Source organism: Triturus cristatus, chromosome 7, assembly GCF_964204655.1.
Source record: "Triturus cristatus chromosome 7, aTriCri1.1, whole genome shotgun sequence".
Taxonomy (NCBI): domain Eukaryota; kingdom Metazoa; phylum Chordata; class Amphibia; order Caudata; family Salamandridae; genus Triturus; species Triturus cristatus.
Genome location: NC_140590.1, coordinates 90,388,276 through 90,416,268, shown reverse-complemented (window position 1 = coordinate 90,416,268; position 27,993 = coordinate 90,388,276). Strand labels below are relative to the sequence as shown.

Sequence of the window (27,993 nt, the reverse complement as noted above, 5' to 3'; positions counted from 1 at the left end):
GTGTTGTTTGGGAATCTAAGAAGTCACTAAACCACAGAGCTAATGTCATCAAAAGTTATTTCAGGCAGTTGTGCCTCTTAAGGAGGGTGATTTATTTTCTGGAACGGAAAGATTGAGGAATTGTGATAGGTGCAGCAGTAAATGCACAAGGTGGCATGGATAGTCACATCAGCTGAGTCCCAAACTCAAAACACGACCGACCCTCAATCTCTGATCCAACCATTGCCAACACCCTATTTCCTTCTAAGATCTGGACTAAAGACAGCTGTGTGTTTTCCAAAACATATAGTATAAAAATAGACCATATATAGTGGCTCTCAATCAACACTCTTCCACAAATGGTCTGTTCAAATGTCACAAAAGATATGCCCCTATCACTTCCACAGTACAAAATAAAGATCAACAACTAGCCCACTCCAGCCATTGGAAGCTATCACCTTGAATAACTGCATTTTGCCCTTGCACATCCATACCCAAATAAAATAAAAAAAGAAAAGGTGCTCTGATAATTGAATGTTTTAGCCATTAGTACTTCCTAGTGACTGCTAGACCCAATGTATGGTAGAGTTTTATCACCTATTTCCATAATTCTAAAAAACATTTATTGATTTATTGTTGTTTGCAATGTTGATTCTTCATTATAAACCAGCTTTGGTTTATTTATTTATCAAACATAACATGAACACACATCATTAGAGTAGCTAGAGTGCATATGTACATTTTTAGATTGAAGCCACACCTCCTCAGGGTTGCGTGTAACATTTCTAGCACTTTTATCTGACTTGGGAGGAACTAATTGTGGGACTGAAGCTTCAGGAAAGATTTATTTCTGCTTTATATTTGTTATTCACACCAGAGCTTGTCTCTAGCTGCTCCCTTTAACTAGTACACTGCTCATCCCCTCCGCCTCCTCCCATTAGAGCATATTTAGCACACTGGGGCCCTCGCACCGTGATGTACACCGCGCTTGTCTCCTGTCTCCTCCTCCCACTAACTTGAGCTGTGATCTGATTCAGCTCTCCCGTTGTCTCTTCCTCTGATTAACTTGATTGTCTGTATGCACAGACAGCGTCTAGAGCAGTGAAAGTCAGTGATCAGGAAAAGCCACTTACTTAAAGACACTTGTCCTTACCAGTGAATGGTAGCTCCGGCCTATGGAAGGGTGCCATTCAACCCATTATTACAAACCAGCTTTGGCAAATTATTTTATCCTATGGAAAGCAAGCACAAATCATCAATATACCAAAGGTGAGCAAACAGTTGTATATGTTAAACCCACACACCCTCACCTTGGTGAAGGTCATTTGAATGAGTTGCATCTGACTTGAGAGGGATCATTATTAATGACTTGTGGAATTGCAGCTTCATGAAAGAACTTCAGTGCTTTTGCACTTGGCATGAGAGGGCCACCTAGTAAAGAATAGTGGTACTGCAGCATCATGAAAGCTCTCAAAGCTTTTTCATTTGACTGGAGAGAGACTTCTAAGACCGACCTGTAGAGCTGGAGCTTCATGAAAGAAACTGAGAGTATATATATGAGGAAAATAAGTTTAGATGTAATATTGTTATCTATTGTGTTGCTCCCCTGACATTGGCATTGAGTTTCTTCATACTACAGCATAGTACAGTAGGGTTTAATATAAGTGACTGCAGGACTCAAAAGCCATTTTGTAAAGAGTAAGTTTGAAGGCACTTCAAAGTACTGTTGACTTCTAGAACTTTATACTTGATTTCTAGCAGCTTGAAATATTTTTAAACAATAATTAAAATATGTAAGAAGATTTAGTCATTGGCCTGTATCTTATAAGTTGCTCAGCTGCTTCTTAAATAATACCCATTTCCCATTCTACCATAGAATGAATTCACTTTAGAATGCTTGATTACACATCCTTTCACACCCACCTAAACATAAACAGTCAAAATTAGTTCTTTCAAGGCACTTGGTTTTACCAGTGAATGCTGATTCCCATTTATAGTATGGTGTAATCACTTCACAAAAAATAAAGAGGTTTATTGACGTCTGTAATTTTGACTTAACCGGCTTTAGCAAATTAATTTATCCTAGTGAAAACAAGCACATCATTTAAATGTAAAAATGTGTATGCAAATGTATAAGCTAAAGCCACACCCCTCAGCTTGGTGAAGGTCATTTGAAGTAGTTGCTTCTGCCTTAACAGGGATCTCCAGTAAACTTGAAGACCTGCAGCTTCCTAAAAGAAATTCAATGCTTTTGCATTTGACTCCAGAGGGACCTCTAGTCAACTTGTGGAACTGAAGGTTCATGAAAGAAATTCAATGCGTTTGCATTTGACTCGAGAAGTTGAGATGGACTTATAGTAACGACTTGTGGAACTGCAGCTTCAAGAAATAATTTTGAGTATTTTGTACCTGATGAGCGAGGGACAGCTAGTCATTCTTTGAGGAACTGCAGCTCTGTGAATGAATTTTTTGCATCTTTCTCCAAGTAGACCTCTAGTCTAGTAGCGACTTGAGTAACTTAAGCTTCATGATAGAATTTCAGTGCTTTTTCATCTAATTCAGAGTGAACAAAAGGAACTACTTGAGGAAGTGCAGCTTCATTCAATAATTTCAATGTTTTTGCTTCTGACTCAAAAGGGGCCTCAAGGAACAACTTAATAAAATGCTGTTTTATGTGTAAAGTTGCAAAAGTTTGTATGAAATGGGATATGTTAAAGCCACCCCTCCACCAGCTCAGTAAAGGTCATTTAAAGTGGTTTCATCTGACTCAACGCAGACCTCTAGTACTGAGCTATGGAACGGCAGGTTAATGAAACAATTCCACACTCAGATGTGCTATCGTTTCTCACAAGCGCAACACAGCAATGCAACATGCTTTGCAGCGTTGTATAAAAGGGAGAGAGCAGAAATGTGATACATCTACTAAGATATGGTGCATTTCTGTTCTTTCCTTTTGCTGACACAGTGGAGGCAGACAAGCCTCAGTGCAGGCATCCTTGTGCTATGGTGCAATGGGGCCTGTGTTATGGGCAGAATTTCATGCGAAGGAAATGATACCTTCCTGCGCAAAAACAATTCTTAGGGCCTTATTCCTCTTTTTATGTGTGCTGCCAAATGGAGCTCAGAAGAAAAGAGGAAATAATGAGGAGACCGCTCAGGTAGGTGCACCAATTTAGAACATACCTAATCTTATTACCTATAGTAAATCTGGGATTACATCACAATACATGGGTAACACATGCCCGTGCTCCATTGTGGTTATCCTTGACCCAATAAGGCAGGACCAGATATCCCCAATAGCGCTTTTTTGGTTTCACCTGCACAGTGCTTACGCTTTGCTTGTGAAATCTATTGTATTTTAAAAGGGACTTACATTCACTTCTTATTGGTCCTTGTGCTTGTCACTGTACTTTTCCTCATTTCTATTGGTTGTAGACATTCTATTTTCTGTTCTTCAGTGTTTCTTTTTTCGGTTTCCCATCTGCAAACTACTGTGTTAATCTGCCTTGGTGGAACTTCTTTTCTCAAGCAACGATCGGTAAACTACACTCTTGCGTTAAAGTTACAGCGCTGCCCAAGTGCTGTGGGCTCAGCGCACTGTTATTATCTCCCTGGAGATTCTTGACGAGCCTTTTAGGGGCATATCAGCAAGGGCCGGCGATAATTATCGCTCAGCGCGCTCAGCGCGAGGATAATTATAGCCAGCTAACGCTGATTTTTATCGCTGAGATAGCGTGCTATCAGCAATGCTTATCTCAAAAGCGATAAAATTCCAGGCGCAAGCTGCCAAATGTGCAAATATCGGTAGAAAACCAGCGAGAATCGCACAACATTTGGTGTTAGCTTGCTGATAGGGCAGGGCAGACTCAGCCATGATATCCACCTTCCATTGGAGATCATGGCTAAGTCAAACTAAAAGCAGGCGTAAAGAAAGTAGCGATAACCGCGGTTAGCGCTACTTTTCTTATCGCTATGCTTGTTAGCGTGCTCATTGATAATTGGAGAAATGTCAGTTAGTGACATTTCTCCAGTTATTTTGGGAAGGAACGCCCACTTTGCATCGCATTAGAGGCGTTGTTGTGATGGGCTCTAAGTCAGCAAAACACGCGATAGCGTGTCACTCTTTGCTGATAAGGAGATGAAAATGAAATTATTGCCGTTTTTCGCCCGAAAACGGACTCAAAAGCGGCGATAATTTCATAGCGCCGCCTTGATGATATGCCCCTTTTATTCCTTCCCCATACTTTGATGAAGCATGTACTATCTAGTGCCCCCAGGACACAAGCAGGGACCCACTTGAGTGCGTTTTCACTGGTGCACTACACGGTCCCCCCGGGCAAAGGCCACAAGCATGCCAACACGTTAGTACTTTTTACATGTGAAGTGATATTTTTTTAGCACTGAAACTAACTTCACTGGGGCTTTGCGTAATGAGTGATTTCAGGAGAGCATGCGACAAGGGAGCAACTAGTGAGTAGTATGTTTTATTTCGTGTGTGACAGTTTAGTGGAACTTTTCGTATGAAGAATAGAAACTGTTGTAAAATTAAATGTTCATTGAACCACAAACAATGGAAAATATAAAAGATTAGAAAAAAGGTTTAGGTAGTGATGGAAAACATATGATACTGTCACTGGAGTAATATACCTCAGCAGTTGACTCAGCGGGAGACTGGTAAACTGCATACCACTCTGAGATTCCAGGGAGCCCTCCGGGCTGCTCTTTGAAAGTGTGCAAGAAATCGTGGGCATAATTCCAAGAGCCATTCTGTAGTAAATAAGGCACACTTCATGCCCAAGTTCCTTTTTAGCACCTTTCAGACGGTGACTTCAGCTGCACAGCTTAGGCAGAGCAGACATTCACGGAAATGGACATTCAGGAGAGTAGGCGTGCGTGTAAGTGCATTTCACGGCCACATCGGTGCCAAGAAGTCAAATATCTGGCAGCTATTTCGGCCAGTTGCCTGCCTTTTCATTGCCCCTCCTGCGAGTACTCTGTCAATAGTACTCTCAAAGTAATCACCCCTCTCTCTCTCTCAGGACTCTCTGCATGCCAACACCTTTTCCTCTGTCAGCTGATTGCCACAGTTCCTCTTCTCCATTTCATTTTAGCACCCTGTCTTCTCGCCCCTACCTTTATATTTAGGGGAACATTACAATGCCAGTGGGACCGCCATAGACAGGCCATCGCTGGTGGTCCCACCAACATGCAGCCCTTTGGGCCAATTGATGCATTATAATGCAGGCAGTCGGACCCTAAAATCTTGGGGGATGGACTGCAACCTCCGAGAGGATCTACTGATCCTGTTGGGGCGGTGGTCGGAATCGTGATCTAGAATGGAGGCGGTGCCTGCTCCAGCACCACCGTTAGGATCACGGTGTCCCTTTCTGAATGTCTTTTCATGGCGGTCCCACCGAATAGGCATATGGAAATTGACTTTAGGGGCCCCAAGCAGGGTCCCCGTCCCCAGTGGACCACTGGCAAGTGGTCAGGAGGGCACATGTGGTGCTCCCACACACATTCATGCACTGTGTGCTTGGCACCACATGGTGCCTGGCACACGTTACATGGATGTTTGGAAAATGCCTTTTTCTATTGCAGCTTGTGCTGCAGCCCTTTTCCTGGCTGCAGCACAAGCCGCAGTAGAAAAATTCATATTCCGACCACCTACACGGCAGTCTAATCAAAATGTGGCAGGTGGGACCACCGGCTCCTGGTCAGCAGGTCCCACTCTTGTGGCGATGTCCAAACGCCATCATAGTGTGCCCCTCAATCTACCCCCAATACTACTTATAACCTGCGCCACCAAAATTATGCAGCAACAGAGTCAGGGTTGACTAAGTTATTCTGCAAGAAAAGGCAAATTATGCCGCACATTTTATGATAGTATTTAATTATTTTGCCATTTTTACACTTATTCACAGTCTGGACATGGGGTGCACCTCATTGGTACCAGTTTAATGCCTAAATATAGCAAGAAGCAACAGAAACACGATCATTCAACCTTTGCAAAGTACCTTCATTGTGCGGCAACAATTCTCGCTGTGTTTTTAGTAACTTTTGAACCATTAGACCTTGGAAGAAGTTTTTCTTTTGTTAAAATCTGCAGATTATTTAGCAGATGATGGATTAGGAGGCACATGCGGCAAATCCATAATTCTGCTAAAAACGCAGCACCTGCACAATTGCATATTTCCAGTGGCCTTGCTTAGTTTGGTTTAGTTTAGTTTATTCCATTTATAGAGCACTTGGTTACACCAGACAAAGGAGAGTGAAAAGCTGCTACAATCTAGAAAAAGTACTTGCTAGACATCTATGAGTTTTCCATACTGCTGAACAGCCAGGTTTTTAGTTGTTTGCGGAAATTATTCTCACATGTCTCTGTTCTTAGGGCTATAGGCAGAGTGTTCCACGTTTTAGCTGCCAGGTACCTGAAGGAGCGAGCTCCCAGTCTGGCTTTGTATATCCTTGGTACCTTCACCAGGGCTTTCCCTAAGGACCGCAGACTCCGACCAGGGGTGTATTCGGTTAGTAAAGGATGAAGATATTTAGGGCCGCATTTCTTGAGGATACTTTGCACCACTCCATGCCAATGCACTCTACTTAACCACGCACCGCTGCACTTTACACCACTCCAGTCTAGGCCACTCCCCTCTGCACCACTCCATTCTACGCCAGTGCACTGTGTAACACTACTTAATGCGACTCCACTCTAGCCTGCTCCACTTACCTCTACACCACTTCACTCTACTCTGAAACAATCTACTATACACCACTGTACTCTACACCACTACGCCCTACTCCACTCTATGCTGAACCACTAACCTCTGCCCAATGTACTATACACCACTTTCCTCAAAACCAATGCACTCTACACCAACTACTCTGCCTTACTTTACGCCACTCCACTCTATGCCACAGCATGCTATGCCACTCTACATAATTGTGCTCTATGTCACTGCACTCTACGCCCCTCTATTCTACTCTCCACCACTGTACTCAACTGCTCTCTACAGCACTGTACTCTGCAACATTCTACTCTACGCCACTGCACTTTAAGCCAATGTACTCTACACCAATGTACTCTACAGCACTGCGCTCAAAGACTCTTTACTATGCAAGATTGCAATCGCCGCTGCTGAACTCTATGCTACTTTGCACCACTGCACTCTATGCAGCTGCACCACTCAACTCTACCCCACTGCTCTCTACACTGCTACAATCTATGCCTCTACACTCTTCATCACTGCACTCCATCCACTGCACTATATGCCGTCTCAGCTTTTTACTTCTGTTCTCTATCCTATACCACTTCACTTTACCTTCCATCACTTCATTCTACTATGAAACTATCTACTCTACTCCACTGCACTCTGCCCCATATTACTCCACTCTGAGTCACTCCTACCTACGCCACTTCACTCTATGCCATTGCACTCTACGCCACTGCAATCTCCGGTGCGCCACGCTACTCTACCCTGCACCACTACACTCTACGCCAAAGCACTCCATACCCCGTTACTCAAAACCACTGAACCCCACGCTACAGCACTCTATTCCAATCTACTCTGCACCATTGTTCTTCATGCCACTTCACTCTATGTCCCTGTACTCCACTCTACAACACTCCATGCTGATACTCTAATCCATTAAAGTCTACTTAACTCTATGTTACTCTACAACACTCCACTCTACATCCCTCTACTCCACTCTATGAGGCTACTCCACTCTATGACTCTGTATGTAACTCCCTCTGTACCATTTCATACCACTGTACTCCACTCTATTCTACAACACACTACTCCACTCTACGCCACTCCATGCCACTCTATGAGAATCTACGCCACATCACTCTACGACACTCTACTCCACTCTGTCATTCCACTCTACTCCACTACTCCACTCCACTCTACGACAATCTCCTCCACTCCACTCTACGCTACTCCACTGTACAACACTCCAGTTTATGCAACACCCTCCCCACTACTCCACTCTGCTCTACACCACTCCACAATACTCTATACCACTCCACAACACTATACTCCATTCTCAGCCCTTCCACTCTATGACTCCACTCTGAGCCACTTCTACCTGCGACACTTCACTCTATGCCATTACACTCTACGCCACTGCAATCTCCGGTGCGCCACGCTACTCTACCCTGCACCACTTTACTCTACGCCAAAGCACTCCACACCCCGTTACTCAAAACCACTGAACCCCACGCTACAGCACTCTATTCCAATCTACTCTGCACCATTGTTCTTCATGCCACTTCACTCTATGTCACTGTACTCCACTCTACAACACTCAATGCTGAAGCTCTAATCCATTAAAGTCTACTGTACTCTATGTTACTCTACAACACTCCACTCTACATCCCACTGCTCCACTCTATGACTCTGTATGCAACTCCCTCTGTGCCATTCCATACCACTCTACTCCACTCTATTCTACAACACACTACTCCACTCTACGCCACTCCATGCCACTCTATGAGAATCTACGCCACATCACTCTACGACACTCTACTCCATTCTGTCATTCCACTCTACTACACTACTCCGCTCCACTCTACGACAATCTACTCCACTCCACTCTACGCTACTCTACAACACATTCCATAACACTCCGCTCTGCCCAAACCTACTCTGCTTTACGACACTCCACTCCACTCTGGTGAACAACATGGCTAAAAAATATTGACTATGCCAATAGCGCTTGCATAGGTGAAACCTATGGCCTTTGCCAATGCTTGTTGCTTATTGGCACTATTTCACTTAAAAACTTTGAAATCCAATATCTCCAGTTCTACTAATTAGATTTTGGCCATTTAATATTGTTTTTTTTATTAAAATCTGTTTTTTTTAGTTTTTACTGCGTGTGGAATCATTTTGTGTGGTGTTTTCACTGTTTTATTTGAAATGTTTCAGAAATACTGTGCACACAGCCCCTAAAGTTCAGTCTGTCCGCTCTATGCCAAGCTACCAGAGGGTCATTACAGGTTAATTTAGGCTTTGTCGTCTCTTAACCTAACTAGGTCTGTGGTTGTTGCTTGACCAGAGCTCCTACCCCTGTCAACCTACAACCCAATTTCTAACAATGTGTTATTGATTAATAGCATATTCCACCTCTGGCAAAAGACTTTACCAAACTAGCACATTTCTTTACAGTAGCAAATGTGTGTATGTAAATTTTTATGTTGAAGGTACATGTGGCATCCTCTGATGTTAATGTAGCATAGCAACTAAGTAGTGATGTCATGTACATGGTTGCCTTGGTTTTGGAATGTATACTTTTAGATTGCTCTGTACCTGATGCCTGAACTGGATGCGGTTTGGATCGGTTCTTCATTCCTTGGATATTAATCTTAACATGATCTTCATCACCATTTGCCTTCCTCGTGATTCTTCTGGTATTAAGAGGATCCTACAGCACACCCTCTCAGTTTTGGGAAGAACATCTGAAGCAGTCACATCTGATTTGAGAGGGGCATTTAGTAACACCTGAGCTATTGTAGCTTTGTAACAGATTTGTTAAGCAGCTTCTAGTAAACCTTTGAATAGCTGCAGTCTTGTTACAGACTTCAAGCTGTTATGTCTAACTCCAGAAGCACATCTTGTAATTACTTGAGGTACTGTAGCCCCGTGAAGGGCCAGACTGATTGGCTTTGCCAACAGTTGTTAGTTTTGAAGATTAGTTGATTTCAATTTACAACAAATTGCAAACGATTTTAATATAGACTTTTCTGAAAGTATCACACATACAAAATGTCATTTCATGATTGAAACACACTTTTGTTTGAAGGATCCTTCATAGTCATCACTGGATTATACATCTTTAGGTATAATAGGTTATTCAAAGGCATGGTATTTTTCCCACACATGCTTAAAAACCTATCGCATCAATCTAATCAACGCGAACAATGGGACTTGAAAAGATTTTAATTTTATCAAGCGCCTTGGTAATACAAATGAGGTTGGCCGGACTGGGAACCACAACCGGCCCTGGCAAAGTGCTCGGCCGGCCCCCTCCCCCCCCTGGGGGGGGCAGAGGTGTCGCCGAGCTCTTTGCCAGGGCCGGTTTTCGGCCGATTTTGTTACAGGGCCGATTTTGCAGCTATGCTGCAAAGACGGCCCTGTAACAAAAACGGCCCCCAGGGGCCCAAAACCGGCCACCACCCGTGCGGCGCACCGGGGGATTGCCCGGTGTCCGCTACGGCCAGTCCGGCCCTGACTATCGCCTTTCGCCATATAGCATAGGACACTGGCTGCTGCTTCTGGCGGCCTCGTCGCCAGAGCGTCTATTTTCTACAGCCATGCCCAGTGCTTCCATTCTACACCGCCTCATGTGAGTCACTGTGCTCGTTCTGGCCTTCCACTGGCTTCTCTAACCTTTCTGTTTTGCCTTTTTCTTCAGCTGGATCTGAAAGTTCAGTCTACACCGTGGGCTGTGGAATGTCGAGCTACTGCAACTTCACCTATAGCATGACGGTCCCCACCATGAGGGAGGAGCTGAACTCTACCTGCTGCATGACGGACAACTGCGTCCCAGACATACCTGCAGGTACGTCCTTGTAAGGAGAACACAGCCTGTACTTAAACAAGCACTGGCAAAGCAATAAGTCTTGCCTATGCTACGGCTTTTGGATTTGTCCATGTTTTGTTTAGCCATGCTGTACAACAATGTGACTGCTGTGCCGCATGGGTGAAAAGAACAAGCATTTCCAACGCAATAGGTCTCGCATTTACAAGAGTTTAAGCTATTGTCATTGTAAATGACAATCCCTTTTATTTATCTGTTTTGATAATTAACACATGAATGAAAGGCATTGTCATTTACAATGTCAATAGCTTAAACTCTTGTAAATGCGAGACCTATTTCATTTCAAAGAAGCGCTCACCATTGTCCCGGGCTGCTTGGAAAGTGAAAGCACGCATCGCAAGCTAAATGTTAGCAGGAAAGCATGTAGTGCCTGCAGTAGGAGAAAGTCATTAAAGAAAATAATGCTTACAGACAAAATAAGACATACCGTGTAGTAACAGAAGTAAAAGGGTCAGTCCTCATGGGAGGTTACTGAAGTACTGGGTATTTTAAGCCCAGCGGTGCAGGGGAACACACCCTATGACTTCGGGGTTCTTCCTGTTTCAGACCTACAGAAACACAGAGTCTTCTGGATGAAGTCAAAGATCAGTTTATTGGCTGCAGACCAATTACAGGCGTCCTAGAAGTACAACAGCGTGTATGTTCTCAGGAGACTGCTAAAAATCACAGAAACGGGCTTCTCCTTAAATACAGATTTTCCTGCCTCAGGCATACATTCTTTAGTTTATGATATGGCCATTACACGTATACATTACAAAACGAAAAGGCAGAGTCATGATGACCATCCCACATTCCAGTGAAACCAGCCCGCAATTATTTACACAGTAAAGCTCAGATCCCACATCAGATATCGATAGGCCCCAATAAACATGAGCATCTACTGTTTTGGGAAACAAGCCATAAAGCAGGAACAGCAATATGTGAAAGAGATTAGCCGGAGGCTTGTGTAGGATGAAAAGACTTTATGGTGTGTCAAGCCCTGATGCTAATCACAGGTGGCCAGAGGACGGGGAACTCGTGAGACCAGTTTGACCTGGGGCAGCGGAGCCAAGCTGCCCAGGTCACAGAAAAGTCAAAGAAAGCCACATGTGCCTTAAAAGACTCGTATTCGCTTCACACTACATAAGATGGCCACCGATACAAAATGGAACCCACGCAGTGATGTAAAATAGCGTATACACAGTGCATTCATAGCTGAAACGTTACAGAAAGCACTCGTACATACCGCATTAACCATTCGCGGTTCACTATTACCGAGATAGACAGGGGTAGGGCCCTATCTCCTACGCGGTCCCAAATTCTAAAGTACGACAGACCCTCCTTTTGCCCTTACATAGTCAATAACTATACTCATTTCAATCCGAGTCTAGGTCAATATTCACGAAGTCATGGAGATGTTGCTGTAGCATCATCCTATTACTTAGCTCGTCCCTCGATACAGGTTTCCTTACACATAATGTAGCACAGAGGCCACATATCGCAGGAGCACACTGTATGCACAAACAGAACAGGAAAAGGATGGCTAAGATCATTCCAATGACCATCAGAACTTTCCAACCCTAGGCAGATATCAGTTCCCAGAACCACCCCACCAGTGACCAATCTCCTTTATCCACGTGTATGGACTCAGATATTTTATGCAGTTTGGAGATGGCTTGATAGACTGTTGGAGCGTTATCTGGTATGAAAATGCAACAACTGGATTGAATAACCTTACATACCCCACCACGGTCTGCAAGTATGACGTCTAGAACCATGCGGTTCTGCAAAGTCATGAGGCGATCCGCTTGGAGCTCAGCTGTCAAATTACCAAGGGCACCAGCCGTAACATTAACAGTGGATTCAACCACACGAGTCAGATGTCTCAGGTTCCTACTATTAACCATAGGTCCCCAAAACGGCAGGAAACCCAAAAAGAAATCTCCCGCTTCCTGACCGGCAGTATCCTCCTTACTAATCACGCCTCTCACAACTCTGGCCTTGTGATAGTCGGAGGCGGCAGTAAATTAGGGGTGGGCGGAATTCGCGTAATCGCGTTACGCAAATCTCCGCGAAACGGTAAAAAATCTCCGCGAACACGCAGAAATTCCGCGAACACGCAGAATTGCTTGTTCGCGATACTTTTTTCCTGTTCGCGATCGCTGTTTGCGTGCTCGCGGTGAAATATCTCGCGAACACGCATATTGAGAACGCGAACAAGCAAAAAATTTCGCGAAGTCGCGGAACGTAGATTTTTGGGCAATTTCGCGTTCTCCGCGGAACGCGAAATTACCCAAATTCCGCAAATTCCGCGAACGGAACGGAATTTACCGCCCAGGCCTACAGTAAATGTTGGCGGTAGCAGATTTGCAATATAACATGTGCCCGAGAAATCAGGGGGCAACCATGTATCTGCTCGGTCATCGCAGATAAAATATGTACCCTTGGCAGCCAAAAACGCAGGGGAAAACTGTGACGGAAAAGTGTACGTTTCAGTACAGTCACTTCTTCCCAGTTGAGCTCTAGGATTCTGACCATTACCTTGCAAACAGAACCGACCTATGTGGGGTACGACCCAGATTGGGGATGAGATTTTCCGCTGTCTTTCACCCAGACTAATACTATACCCCGTCGCGTTCCACCCTACATAAGCTCTCAGCTCTTCTTTGGGAATGGATGAGTATGCATCGATATCTCTACTCATATCGGCAATTCCTTTCACTAAAGCTTTGTTATTGGTGCTAGGTCTGATGGAACGCGGTTGTCGCGGGGAGTATACTTCTAGTGCATAGAGAAACATGGTCTGGAATGCCCATGACGATCCATTGTAACTATACGGCAGCACTAGATAGGGAATACCCTTATTAATGGTATGTGGCATTAAACCACACACCCAACAATTGGTTGTATTCATAACTAGTTATTGCTGGTGCAGTAGCTGTATAAACGAGTTGTTCACAAATTCTGACCGTCTGGCTTGTTCATGTTCAGGCAGAGGGTGAAAAGAGTGTGAGGAGATAGTAAGAGGAGGCATAGGCTGTACAGTGGGTGCGATAGGCTCTTGAGAGGAGAAGAATACAAATCCTACAGTAAACATTATCATACTACACAATACAAACAGGCATAATAATACAAAACGTTTGCGTGTCATGATTTTACACATTCTTGTTTAAAAGTTCATTTCCTCAGTGAGTCTCTCCATCTTACAAAACTCCATCCTCTAATCGTGCCGCTCGCGGCGGGTGAGTTTCTTCTGCTAAGGAGTACGCCTGTCAGTCCAGGGAACGCCCTAGACCAACCAGAACCGTCGACCTAACGTCTTCGGCCTGTACCCCAAAGTCTTGGCACCCCGACCCTGCGGCTGAACCCGGATGGTGGTTCGAAAAACAAAAATCAAGAAAGTCCTTCAGATGGGAGAGCTCTGGTTATCAAAAAATAAAAAGGTAAAAGAAAAAGAATATTTATTTGTCCGTGGGCCTTGGCCTCAGACTGTAACGAAAACGGCCAGGCACTGTTTGATCTTGAAACAAGAGTTCAGGCTCTGCAGTGTCCAATCGAATTGACGGTGGTACAGCTTCTTGCAAAAGATCGTCACTTTCCTGCACTGAAGCTGTGCCTTTTATGCGTGCATCACTGAACGGCACAAAACGTGGTACAGTGTCTGTTTCAGAGTCAGCGATACCCTCCTGGACCCACTGGTCATACGGCAGAGGCAAAGGAATCCTTTTCACGTGGGCGCCGTGGATCCAGTTTTTCTTCCCCTTTACTCGAACCGCTGATCTTGTCGACAGCAGCACGAGGTGAGGGCCAATCCAGCGGGGCTCCTCATTGGTTTTCCTCTGACAATTCTTCACGAGGATCCACGTGTCTGGTTCGATAGGGTGTCCAGGAGCTTCAGAAACCGGGGGGAGAGTATCATGCACCTGTTGGTGTAAAACACGCAGTTTAACTGTCAATTCGTGCAAGTAATCAAGTAACACTGAATGCTCGATCTCACTGAATTTCATCGGTCTTGGCACACCCCATACATTGGCCGGGCGGCCAAAAACGACCTCGTAAGGACTAAGTCCCACTCGTGAGTGTACGGTCATTCTGGTGGACAGGAGTGCTAGAGGCAGAGCGTCAGGCCATTTAAGACCTGAGCTCGCTTGGATTTTGGCCAGTTTAAGTTTTAGAGCGCCGTTGTAGCGCTCTACTAATCCAGCTGATTGGGGGTGATTTGCAGCATGAAACTTCTGCCTTATACCTAGTCCCTCACACACATTCTTCATCACTTGACCCACAAACTCACTTCCATTATCACTCCACACCATTCTTGGAATTCCAAACCTAGGGAAAAATTCCTTCACAAGGGCTTTGGCTGTGGATAGAGCAGTGTTAACTTTTAGAGGGTAGGCCTCTATCCATTTTGAGAAAGCGCAAACAACCACCAATACATATTTCAGGTTGTTGCATCTTTCCATGTGGATAAAATCCAGCTGCAAAACTTCAAATGGATATGATGGAGGCGCAAAATGACCAGCTGGAGTTGGGGTTCCCCTACCAGGGTTGTACTTCAAGCATACCATACAATTCTTGACCACATTCTCTGCACACTTAGGAATTCCAGCATTCTGCCATACTGGAGCCAACAACTTACAGATTCCTTTCGTACTGATGTGTGCCATTCCATGTGCCATAGTAACTACTGGAAGCACATATGCATCAGGTAACAACCATCGCCTATGTTCTGACAAATCAATCCAACAACCATTCTCATCCAACTTACCCATACTTTCTCTCCACTTGCTCAACTCTTTCTCTGTGGCTTCAGCTTGAAGGGACTTTACACTCTCTATTGTGTTTTCACACATTCCAACATCACCAACCCATCTGGCAGGGCCTGCAACATACATTCGAGTCTTCACATCTCTTGCTGTTTCTTTCGCGACTTCATCAGCAAACGCATTACCACGACCAACATCATCAGTGATTTTCTTGTGCACACTGCATTTCATAATCGCAACTTGTAACAGTAGGGTCAGCGACTCAAGGAGATCATTCACCAACTTGCCATTCTGAATCTTAGCTCCATGCGAAGTCAGGAACCCACGTTCCTTCCACAATCGCCCAAAACTATGAGCCACGCCACAGGCGTACTGGCTGTCTGTATATATATTCACTCTCATTCCTTCAGACAACATGCATGCTCTCATAAGGGCAATCAATACTGCTGCTTGAGCCAAATTTTGTGGCACACGCGCAGTTTCCACAATCGTGTGCAAAGTCGTGATAGCATATGCAGCAGTCGTATCACCATTCGGAAGCTTGAAACACGAACCATCCACCCATAAGGTACCATCACACTCAGGGGAGTATCTTTGAGATCTACTCTCCCTTTCGTCTCTTCTTCTGTTCTGAACAGACAATCATGTTGCTCAATCTCATCTAGGTCTGCTGGAATTGGTAATAATGTAACTGGATTCAATGTGTTGCATCTCTTTATGTGTATGTGATTTGCTAACAGTGTCAGCTCATAGCCAGATAATCGCGCACTAGTTAAGTGTTGTGTCTTGGTCCTGTTTCACAATGTGTCCACAGCATGTGGAACCATAACAATCAATGTATTATCCATTACTAGTCCAGCAGACTGTCGAATAGACATAGCTGCAGCGGCTGTGGCTCTCAGACAACTTGGCAATGCCCTCGCTACAGGGTCCAAGGTTGACGAAAAATACGCGCATGGACGCGGTCTGTCGCCAAAAGGCTGTGTTAACACTGATAATGCACAACCATCTTTCTCGTGAACATACAATGTAAAAGGCTTGCTGTAGTCAGGGGTACCCAACACAGGAGCTGAACACAATGCATTACGCAATTCCAAAAAACTCTTCTGACACTCTTCAGACCATGGGATAGGATTCGGTGTGTCTTTGCAAGTCAATGCTAACAAAGGTTTTGCCAACAAAGAAAAATTAGGAATCCAATGCCTACAGTATGAAGTAATGCCCAAGAAAGCACGCACTTCTCTCTGTGTTCTTGGCACACTCAACTGTGCAATGGCTTGAATTCTTTCTGGGGTCAGTTTCCTTCCCTCCTTCGATAAGAGATGACCTAAGTAGGTCACCTCTTGTCGACAATATTGCAGCTTTGAGAGAGACACTTTGTGATGGAAGGCAGACAAATGACGCAACAATGACAAGGTAGCGTTTTTGCAAATCTTTTCAGTATCCACGGCGATCAGTAAATCGTCGACGTACTGAATGAGGATAGCGCCATTGGGTAAAACCAGTGCATCAAGCTGCGCTTTCAAAGCCTGACTGTATATTGATGGACTTTCACAGTAGCCCTGGGGAGCGCGTTTAAAGCGGAAGCTTCGACCTCCTAAACTAAAGCCAAAAATGTCTCTGCTCTCCTCTGCAATTGGGATGCTAAAGAAAGCATTCTTTAGATCGATCACTGAGAACCATGCGGCGGAGGCTGGAATCATGGTTAACAAGGCAGTTATATCAGGGACAACTGGAAACTGTGGTACAACAATCTTATTAACCTCTCTAAGATCAATCACAAATCTGTAAACAGGTGGCTGTGAAGGGTCCGTTCGTTTTAAGACAGGTAAAACAGGACTATTGCAAACGTTGCCTCTTGTCTCTTCAATCACACCCTTTTTAATCAAATCGCTGACAATTTCTAACAACGCTTTCTGACCTTCATTGGAGATCTTATACTGGGGAATGCGTGGCAATCTGACATTGGCTTTTAAAGTGACCACATATGGCGGTATTTCCAAAAGACCCACATCATTGGGACCAGTAGCCCAAAGGACATCCGGAAGGGATGACAATTCAGGTGGCATTGCATTTTTAGACAAATACATTGGGGAAATCACTTTCTTGCCTAATGTAAGTTGTACTCCCGAAGGAGAACAATACAGCGTGGCATGCAATCTTTTTAGCAAATCTAATCCTAGCAAATTTTCACCACAACCTGTTGTTAGAATGAGGGGTGCTTTCAGCTCGCAAGGTCCAACAGAAAGTGACATAGGACTAGAAATCGGGTTCCTAACTGGGGCGCCAGAAAAACCTACTGAGACATTCATTTCGCCAGACAAAGGCGCGCCAGGGAGTTTTGAATGCATGATTGAACTCTTTGCAGCACCAGTATCCAGCAGAAAGGGCTCCGTTACATTTGCTGTAGTTACTTTAACATAAGGTCCGCTCTGATCCACTGGCACTGAAACAACTCCCTCTCTCTGTCTACGGCTGTCCTAGTAATCATCATCTTCTACATTGTCATCTTCCGCATAATAATCATTATTGTAGTACGGAGCTGTATTACCAGTCGCGTTGGCTTGCTGATCAAAGCTATTTATGGTATTTTGAGGCGGAAGAGGACGCGCGTTCTGGGTAATATTTCCACGCCCTCTGCCTCTAGGAGCTTGCTGACCACCTCTACCTCTTGCGCCATACGCATTACTGTTACGCTGCATTAATTTAGGGCAACTATATTTGAAATGACCTTCCTCTTTGCAATATGAACATTGGTTGGGACCTACAGGGATCCGTGGTTGATAATACCCATTCATTTGCTGATTATTCTGAAACTGTTGGGGCTGCTGATAGATACCTTGTGTTTGCCTATAATTATTCTGTCCTCCACGTGGCGGATAGGCCTGCTGCAAAAGGACCTTTGTCTTTAGTTCCTTCGTTTTCTTATCTGTTCTATCCTTCTCATCTTTGTCTCTATTCTCATAATACTGTGCAGTAGCCAGTATTTGCGCTGAAGAGGAAACAGCCCAAGAACTTTCTGAATCTTTTAATTTTTTACACAACTCGGGGAGTAGATTCTGCACAAATTTATCAACAAATAACCGTTGGCCACCTTCAGTGCTCATGTCTTGACCACTGTGGTCGATAAACGTTTCTTCAAACCTGGTAAAGAAATCAGACACTGTCTCATCTTTCTTTTGCTTGCATGCAGATAGTTTGTCCCAATTTACGCGCATCGCAGGCATTATAGTTTTCATATAGGTAATAATTCTACCAGGGAGCGCTGCTATGAGGGGCTCAGGTTTCGCACCACCAACTTGTCTAGCGTCTGCAGAAACAATATTAGCCCATATGTCACCTAGTTCTGCAGCGTGATCTACATTACGAATGGATCCCCATAAAGGCTGTGGAACCACATTCCCAAACAGCATATCTATGTCGGCCAAATTCATGACACACGACTCTGCAGTTTGGGATAACTCCTTATAATAACCGGTAGGGTTTTTACGGGGGTCAGGCAATGTCTGTTTAAGTGCTAACACCTCACATCTCTTCCATGGGACATGTACCCAAACACGCTGAAAATGTGCTAAGACAGGTGGATTAGCATTTGGATCAGCAGGTCTCCAAACTGGGGGAACCTCACGCATCGGATATTGGCGCGCTTTTACCTCCTTCCCCACAGGGAAATCCTGGTCAAACAATGACTGCTGACAATCGCCATTTCTGAGGGACAGTAAAGTCGCAACTGCTTTATCTACATTGGGGCCCACAATTACACCTGTTCCGAAATCAAATCGCACTCGACACAATTCCTGTGGGTTTGGGTTTGCACCCTTATCCTCCAATTCCTCACAGAGGAATTCACACATTTTATCAAAAACATACCTCTGTTTTGGGGCATCCCATTGGTGAAAAACATTAACAACCGATTCCACATCATAGCATGAAGGGAAACCAATCCACCTACGCGCCAGATGATCTAACACCTCTTTCTCTTCGGGACCAGGTAGCTAACTACGCAATTGCTTACGCTGTAAACCAGGAGTCGCACTAGATGACCCAAAGAGAAGCGACATTAAACTAGTAACTACATTAGCTAGTCGTTGTCGTGCTGAAGGAGAAGTTGAGGCGAAAACAGGGGGATAGACAGAGGGAAGAAAAACAGACTCAGATACAGGTACCGGGGTAGTGTAAGAAGGAGCGCCAGGGGAAGCCGCTGGCATGCTAGGCAAAGTCGTAGAAAGCGCGGGGGTAACAGGTAGCAAAACTGGCGGCCCTTGAGAGGGCTGCACTGCAGGGATAGGAGCCAGCTGAAGAGGAGCTGGCGGCTGCGGGAAGGCTTGCGGCATATTTACTGGAGGTTGCGCATTTACAAGCTGTGGAGGTGCGGTGGCATTTTGCGCATATGGGGGTGGCGAACTTAACAAGTGGGACATTAGGGAATCTTTCTCTTTCTCCTTTGTCTCATCTTGCACAAGGGGTGACAAAACAGGGTAACATTTATCGATCCCTAATTTGCGCTGTCTGTGCAACTGTTCATTCCTTTGTTCTTCCTCATTATCTTTAAATTGCACAGCTGCTTGCATCAATGACATACCTCTCTCTCTCTTATCTCTTTTCGCTAGCTTAATTTCCCTCTGTTTGGCTTCCTTTCGCCATAGGCGGAAAGAATCAAACATCGCCGGCCGGGCTTTCTTTTTAAACAATTTAACTTCCAAATTATCTAAGATATCTGTATCGAAACTACCATTTTGGGGCCATTTTAAAACACCGTCCTTTCTGGTGTATCGGATCCATATTTCATTATATGCAATGGGGCCCACGCCATGTTTTACATAAAGCTCATAAGTTGGAGTTCCAATTGGAGGAACCGGACATGAATCCTCTAACTGGAAATCCCTTCCACAACCCAAACAAAACAATCTACAAAATACACTAGAACCAGGCATCTTCGCTCACTAGTCTAGTTTCAAAACGTCAAAGGATTATCGAATACGATAGTCTTGTGAATACACGAGTCCTCTGGCTTTGGGACTTGCAAGCACCAAATCAAAATGATCCCGAAGGATACCAAATTCAAACTGGGAGACGCTCCACTTATACTTAACTGAATATTGATGATCGATGGCGTCACCAGAAGACTCTCTCGATTGTTTCGCTCTACCAAACTCGTCAAGGGTCCAAAACAGGGCGATTAATCAGGGCAGCAGTCCTTCGTAGCCGTCGGGACGCGGAGAACCTCGCAGAATAGACCTTCGGACCACGTCGACATGCAGGGGTCGATGAAGTGGCGGCCTTCCTCCAGAATTTCCACACGAAGCTCCTCACGAACCTCTGGCTTGGACCGGTACCGTTGAAATGGCCCAACGTTGGGCGCCAACTGAAGTACTGGGTATTTTAAGCCCAGCGGTGCAGGGGAACACACCCTATGACTTCGGGGTTCTTCCTGTTTCAGACCTACAGAAACACAGAGTCTTCTGGGTGAAGTCAAAGATCAGTTTATTGGCTGCAGACCAATTGCAGGCGTCCTAGAAGTACAACTGCGTGTATGTTCTCAGGAGACAGCTAAAAATCACAGAAACGGGCTTCTCCTTAAATACAGATTTTCCTGCCTCAGGCATACATTCTTTAGTTTATGACATGGCCATTACACGTATACATTACAAAACAAAAAGGCAGAGTCATGATGACCATCCCACATTCCAGTGAAACCAGCCCGCAATTATTTACACAGTAAAGCTCAGATCCCACATCAGATATTGATAGGCCCCAATAAACATGAGCATCTCCTGTTTTGGGAAACAAGCCATAAAGCAGGAACAGCAATATGTGAAAGAGATTAGCCGGAGGCTTGTGTAGGATGAAAAGACTTTATGGTGTGTCAAGCCCTGATGCTAATCACAGGTGGCCAGAGGACGGGGAACTCGTGAGACCAGTTTGACCTGGGGCAGCGGAGCCAAGCTGCCCAGGTCACAGAAAAGTCAAAGAAAGCTACATGTGCCTTAAAAGGCTCGTATTCGCTTCACACTACATAGCCTATGTGAGGGCAACCATAAGATGGCCACCGATACAAAATGGAACCCACGCAGTGATGTAAAATAGCGTATACACAGTGCATTCATAGCTGAAACGTTACAGAAAGCACTCGTACATACCGCATTAACCATTCGCGGTTCACTATTACCGAGATAGACAGGGGTAGGGCCCTATCTCCTACGCGGTCCCAAATTCTAAAGTACGACATTACAAATCAAGACAAGGCTGTACTGTGGAGGGACTAACAATCCTATTAACAAATCAGAAGCATTTACAAATGGCAATGACACAAGCCAATGAAAACAAGCATTGGCATAGCCAATAGGTCTCGCCTTTGGGACCTTATAAGTGTTTAGCTATGCAACAGTTGCATAACTAAATACTTATAAGGTCCCAAAATCGAGACCTATTGGCTATGCGAAGCGGCCATGCGGCCGCGAAAGTGATCGCGATCACGATCCGAAAATGAAAGTAATCGCGGTAAAGCGCGAAAATGAAAGTAATCGCGGTAAAGCGCGGCGCGCGCGCCCGCGCACATGCACTGTAGCTCTAGGCTGGCCTGGCAGCACTTTTTGGAGCCCTCTCAATAAGTCTCGCAAGACCAGCGCATGCGCTGGGTCAGGCGAGACCTAAACATGGGCAGAGAGTGGGTGGAGCTTTAAGTCCATTCTCTGAGAAAGCAGGCCTAGCAGACCAGCACATGTGCTGCCCGGGCTTGACCTAAAAACAGGCGCTATAAGGTGGGAAATGCTGACCGTGTGATAGCACTTTTTATTTTCTTTACTTTTACCCATGCTGAATAGCAGCAGTGCAACTGTACAAGATGGATAAAAAACATTAACACATCTCACATAGGCGAGCCCTATTGACTTTGACAATGCTCATTAACTTCTGTGACTTAATCAAAACACTACTTAAAATAAAGTAGTTTTAGTGGAATTCCTTTTTTTAATAAAAACATTTTAAATTCTGAGAAAAGAAACATAACTTCACTTTAATTATTTTTCTCAGTGATTGTGGATCAGTTAATATACAATTTTTTTTAAGTTAAGTTTTATATTCTTAGGGACCCCGCCAATGGGGTTAGATGGTTAGCAAATGTTTATGATTGTAGGACCTTATGGCACAGAGCAGAGTTCAGATGGGAACACATGAATGTTGACAACAGAAAAACTACATTCCCACCACTGTTACTGGATAGAATATCCATATTTAAAAACTTTCTGCAAAGCAAATTAGGTATCTGGGTCATCATAACTGTGTGCCAAAGGGATCCTGATTATCCCGCTGTTTCTTTGGACCCTGAAGCTCGTGTTTGACAGAGGCTGATCCTGCAAAGGATGAAGATATGTTTCATTAGAACCAAAAGATTGCCCGCTCATGGAAGGCACAAGGGTCTGTCTTCTCTGTGGCTATCTGCATCAGGGGGTTTCTGAGCACACTGAATGAAACCAAATGCAGAATAGCCTTTCTTTTTAGAACCGCCAGGAAAGAGTCCATATGTTTCAACAACTATATATGTGAAGCAAGTGGGGCAAGCAATGCGCCAGATAAGATTTTGAGGTGGCAGTATTGTGCTTCATACTGTAATAAGAGAGGCAGGGGCGGCTGGTGGATTTTGAAAGTGGTGGGCGAAAAATTGTAGTGGAGCGAGCGAGCGAAGTGAGCAAGCCTGAACTGCAAAAGGAGGGTGTGGGTGGGTTTCCCCCCCCCGCAAGAAATGTTTTCAAATGGCGGCTTTTACACCACATATTTACTGCAAGTTGTTGCAAACTCCCTCTCTCTCTCTGTCTCCCTCTCTCTCTGTATCCCTCCCTCTTTCTGTCTCCCTCTCCCTCTGTCTGTCTCCCGCTCTCTCTGTCTCCCGCTCTCTCTGTCTCCCTCCTTCTGTCTCCCTTCCTCTGTCTCCCTTCCTCTGTCCGTCTCACTCTGTCTGTCTCTGTCTCCCTCCATCTGTCTCTCTCCCTCTCCCCCTGAGTCCCTCCCTCTGTCTCCCTCTCCCTCTGTCTCCCTCTCTCTATGTCTCCCCACCTCTGTCTCTCACCCTCCTCCCTCTGTCTGTCGCCCTCCTCCCTGTCTGTCTCCCTTCCTCTGTCGCCCTCTGTCTGTCGCCCTCTATCTAGCTCCCTGTCTCACTCTCTCTGTCTCCCTCCCTCTGTCTCTCCCTCCCTCTGTCTCCCTCCCTCTGTCTCCCTCCCTCTGTCTCCCTCCCCCTGTCGCCCTCCCTCTGTCCCCCTCCCTCTGTCTCCCTCCCTCTCTCTCTCTGTCTCCCTCTCTGTCTCCCTCCCTCTGTCTCTGTCTGTCTCCCTCTCTGTCTCCCTCCCTCTGTCTCTGTCTGTCTCCCTCCCTGTGTGTCCCTCCCTCTACCTCCCTCAGTCTGTCTCCCTCCCTCTGTCGGTCTCCTTGTATCTCCCTCTTGTCTGTCTCCCTGTCTCCCTCCCTCTGTCTATCTCCCTCTGTCTACCTCCCTCTGTCTCCCTCCCTCTGTCTCTCCCTCTCTCTGTCTCCCTCCCTCTCCCTCCCTCTCTCTGTCTCCCTCCCTCCCTCTGTCTCCCTCCCTCTCTCTGTCTCCCTCTCTCGCTCTGTCTCCCTCTCTCGCTCTGTCTCCCTCTCTGTCTCCCTCCCTCTGTCTCCCTCTGTCTGTCTCCCTCCCTCTGTCTGTCTGTCTCCCTGTGTCTCCCTCTTGTCTGTCTCCCTGTCTCCCTCCCTCTGTATAGCTCCCTCTGTCTCCCTCCCTCTGTCTCCCTCTGTCTGTCACCCTCCTCCCTCCGTCTCCTTCTCTCTCTGTCTCCCTGTCTCTGTCTCCCTGTCTCTGTCTCCCTATATCTGTCTCCCTCCCTCTGTCTCCCTCTGTCTGCCCCTCTGTCTTCCTCGCTCTCTCCCTCTGTCTGTCTGTCTCCCTCCCTCTGTTTCCCTCCCTCTGTCTCCCTCTCTCTCTGTCTCCCTCTGTCTCCCCACCTGTCTCTCACCCTCCTCCCTCTGCCTGTCTCCCGCTGTCTGTCTCCCTCCCTCTGTCTCCTCTGTCTGCCCCTCTGTCTCCCTCTCTCCCTCTGTCTGTCTGTCTCCCTCCTGCTGTTTCCCTCCCTCTGTCTCCCTCTCTCTCTGTCTCCCTCTGTCTCCCCACCTGTCTCTCACCCTCCTCCCTCTGTCAGTCTCCCTCTGTCTGTCACCCTCCTCCCTCTGTCTGTCTCCCTCTGTCTGTCTCCCTTCCTCTGTCGCCCTCTATCTCCCTACCTTTGTCTCCCTCTCGCTGTCTCCGTCCCTCTGTCTCTCCCTCTGTCTGTCTCCCTCCCTCTGTCTCCCTCTCTGTCTCCCTCCCACTGTCTGTCTCTCTCTCCCTCCCTGTCTCCCTTCCTCTGTCTCCCACCCTCTGTCTCCCTCCCTGTCTCCCTCCCTCTGTGTCCCTGCCTCTACCTCCCTCTGTCTGTCTCCCTATCTGTCTCCCTTTGTCTCCCTCTGTCTGTCACCCTCTGTCTGTCACCCTCTGTCTCCCTCCCTCTGTCTGTCTCCCTGTCTCCCTCCCTCTGTCTGTCTGTGTCTCCCTCCCTGTCTCCCTCCCTCTATCTGTCTCCCTCTGTCTGTCTCCTTCTCCCCCTGACTCCCTCCCTGTCTCCCTCCGTCTCCCTCTCTCTCTGTCTCCCTGTCTCTCTCTCTCTATCTGTCTCCCTCGCTCTGTTTGTCGCCCTCCTCCCTCTGTCTGTCTCCCTCTGTCTCCCTCTCTCTCTGTCTTCCTCTCTCTCTGTCTCCCTCTGTCTGTCTCGGTCTCCCTCCCTCTATCTGTCTCCTTCTGTCTGTCTCCCTCCCTCTGTCCCCCTCTCTCTCTCTTGTCTGTCTCCCTCTGTCTGTCCCCCTCTCCCTCTGTCTCCCTCCCTCTGTCTCCCTCTCTCTGTCTCCCTCTCTCTCTGTCTCCCTCTCTTCAGGTACTCCACTGTCCTATAACCCATGTGAGGCAACTGCCAACATGGCGGGTGTCCTAGAGGCCAGCTCCAGATTGACCATCAAACCACTGGCTCAAACCTGACGGGGCAGGCTCAGCCTGTTATCCCTACTGGGTCAGTAAAAATGGTGCCACTGCTACTGAGTTTGTTATTGATGACTCGTGCCATCTAAAGGACCACGAGAGACTATTCGGTTCGCGGTGTGAGCTTTAGATGGCGCTATAAAAACCTGGCACCCACATACACATTATGTGTCACAAATAACACCTCCAACACACACAAGTGTTTCCATAATGCATGCACATGTGCACAATAGCTCGACCTCACATGCAAAAACCTTCACTGCATTCACATAGAACAGACAGGACACACATTCGCACACACACTCATGCCACAGCCACACTAATGATAAACAAGCATTTGCAATGCAATAGGTCTCGCATTTGCAAGAGTTTAAGCTATTGGCATTTTAAATGACGATGACTTTTATTTCTGTTTTGAAAACCAACACGTAAATAAAAGGCATTGTCAATTTCGATGCCAATAGCTCAATCTTGTGCAAATGTGAGACCTATTTTATTGTAGATGCTTGGTATGAGAAGGAGGCAGCCGAGTGGCGGACATAGGTAACAGTAAATATACAGTGTACAGCAGAGAGGAAGAGGGCGGGGTGGAGCCTCCCAGGGATTTTATTTATTATGTGTTTTTTTATAGCGCAAACTTTACCTGAAGGTGTCAGAGTGCTATGCAACAATACCAGTTACATTACATAAGGACTTCAGAGTGCACGAATAACATAAAAGATACAGACAGATACATTCTAAACTCACATAAGAATGGTAGTGAGTAAGTACAGGAATTTACTACTGATACTGCTTGGGTGGTGCTTCCTGGTGCACCCAGAGTGCTGGGCAAGGAGAGACACTGCACTACGGATGGTGTGCATCCAGAGCGCCGGACAGAGACAATGCAAGTGCATGGGTGGTGCGAGCCCTGGTGCACACAGAGAGCACTGGGCAGGGAGAGGCAGTGTACTGGCCTGGGTGGCGTGAGCCCTGGTGCTGAAGAGACACAGGGAAAATTGATATGCCCATACTGTAAATCAGATAGCATGTGTGTGTGCTTACATGTGTTCTACTGCCGCTCTGCGGGTGTTTGTGTGCCTGCGTTCTCCTGTGCATGCTCGTGAGTCCGTATACGTGCTTGTGTGATTTCTTGTACGTTCCGTGTTTGCATGACTGTGTTTATTGTATATATAAATATATTGTATATAATTGTGTAGCTTCTGTTCGCAGGCGTGAATGTTTTTTGTGTGTCTTCTATACTTGCTTCTATGCGTGTTTTAATATGTGTGAGTGTTTGTGCTTTCTGTGTGTTAAGTATGTATTTATCTGTGTGTATTCACGTTTCTCAAATATGTTAACTCTTGCCACATTGGACATAGAAATCCCGTGTTAGGCAAAATGTTGATACTTATTTTTTTACTTTCTCAAGCTAAAACATCCTCCTCAGAAAACAGGTTAATATTATTTCTGCAACAAAATATTTCTGAAACGTGCCGATAACTAGGTAACTCTATTAGCTAACACCAGGGGTTCTTGTTTTTGGGGAGAATCGAGAGAACACTGCCTTTAGCCATCCCCTTGCCTTGGCTTTAGGGACACTTTAGGAGGGAGACGGGTTCACATATCAAAACGTTGTTCGTTCGTAAAAATAAACAAACAAAAAAACGGAAGTCTCCTGAATAAACAGGGCGAGTAGTCACTCTGGGGTGTACTTTTTGGGCCGGCTCCACGTTTTGGTTTCTGAACCCCGTGAGTAGGAGGCAGGACGATGGGCAGTGCCCACTGCCTTGGCAAACATGCCTAACGGGATTTTTTTTGTTTAACAGGGGGACTGGAGAAGTCCTACAAATGTGAAATTACTGGCCTATGTCCCCCATGCCACTTTCATGAAGGGGTGTTTTGGAAGTGCCTTGGGAGTGTTTTCATAGCGCATGTGCCAATCCCACAAACCCCACCGAGGAGCATAACACAATGCCTGGATGTGTACGGAGGGAGAAGTGAGCCATGCGTTGTTTGGCAAGCTTAGTTTTTAATAAAGTTAAAATCGGTCGGACAGGCACATCTGACAGAGGAGACAGGGTCTAGGACTCTGTACTCGCCCACCGATCGCTTCAGAGAGACAGAAGCTGAGCTGTTTATGTCTATAATCCAGTTGTGTGTGCAGTGCGGATTGGGGGGTGTTTGTATGTCGAGTGCCTCAAAGTTTTGAGCAGTGGGTGTGCATAGTTAGGGAAGTCAAGTAAATCCTGACCTTTCCTGGGGGAAAGTAAAACATCACCATTTTCTATTTGAATGGCAGGGAGTGCTAGAGCTAGAGTAGAAAAACACCAATTTCCCCTCTCTCCAGGCTAAAAAAAACACAAATAGGAAAAATAAGCGGCCGTGCGGCCCCGAAAGTGATTGCGATTGCGATCAAACATCAAAGCGGCCGCAAAAGTGAAAGTAATCGTGGGCAAGCGTGGCGCGCGCGCCCGCGCACATGCACTGTAGCTCTAGGCTGGCCTGGTAGCACTTTTTGGAGCCCTCTCAATAAGTCTCGCCAGACCAGCGCATGCGCTGGGTCAGGCGAGACCTAAAAATAGTCAGGGCCACTGTAATTATGCGACAGGGAAGGGTCGAGTTATGTGGCAAGGTAACAGT

The 27,993-nt window shown here is 45.9% G+C and overlaps 1 protein-coding gene across 1 annotated transcript in view; it reads left to right on the top strand.

Annotated features, from left to right (window-relative positions):
- LOC146808894 (phospholipase A2 inhibitor and Ly6/PLAUR domain-containing protein-like) overlaps positions 1-27,993 on the top strand; it is a 167,716-nt gene that overhangs the window by 116,307 nt on the left and 23,416 nt on the right. The window contains exon 3 of the mRNA XM_085614248.1: positions 10,399-10,545. Within this exon, the coding sequence (XP_085470374.1) occupies positions 10,399-10,545 (147 nt within the window). The remainder of the gene's footprint in view (positions 1-10,398; positions 10,546-27,993) is intronic.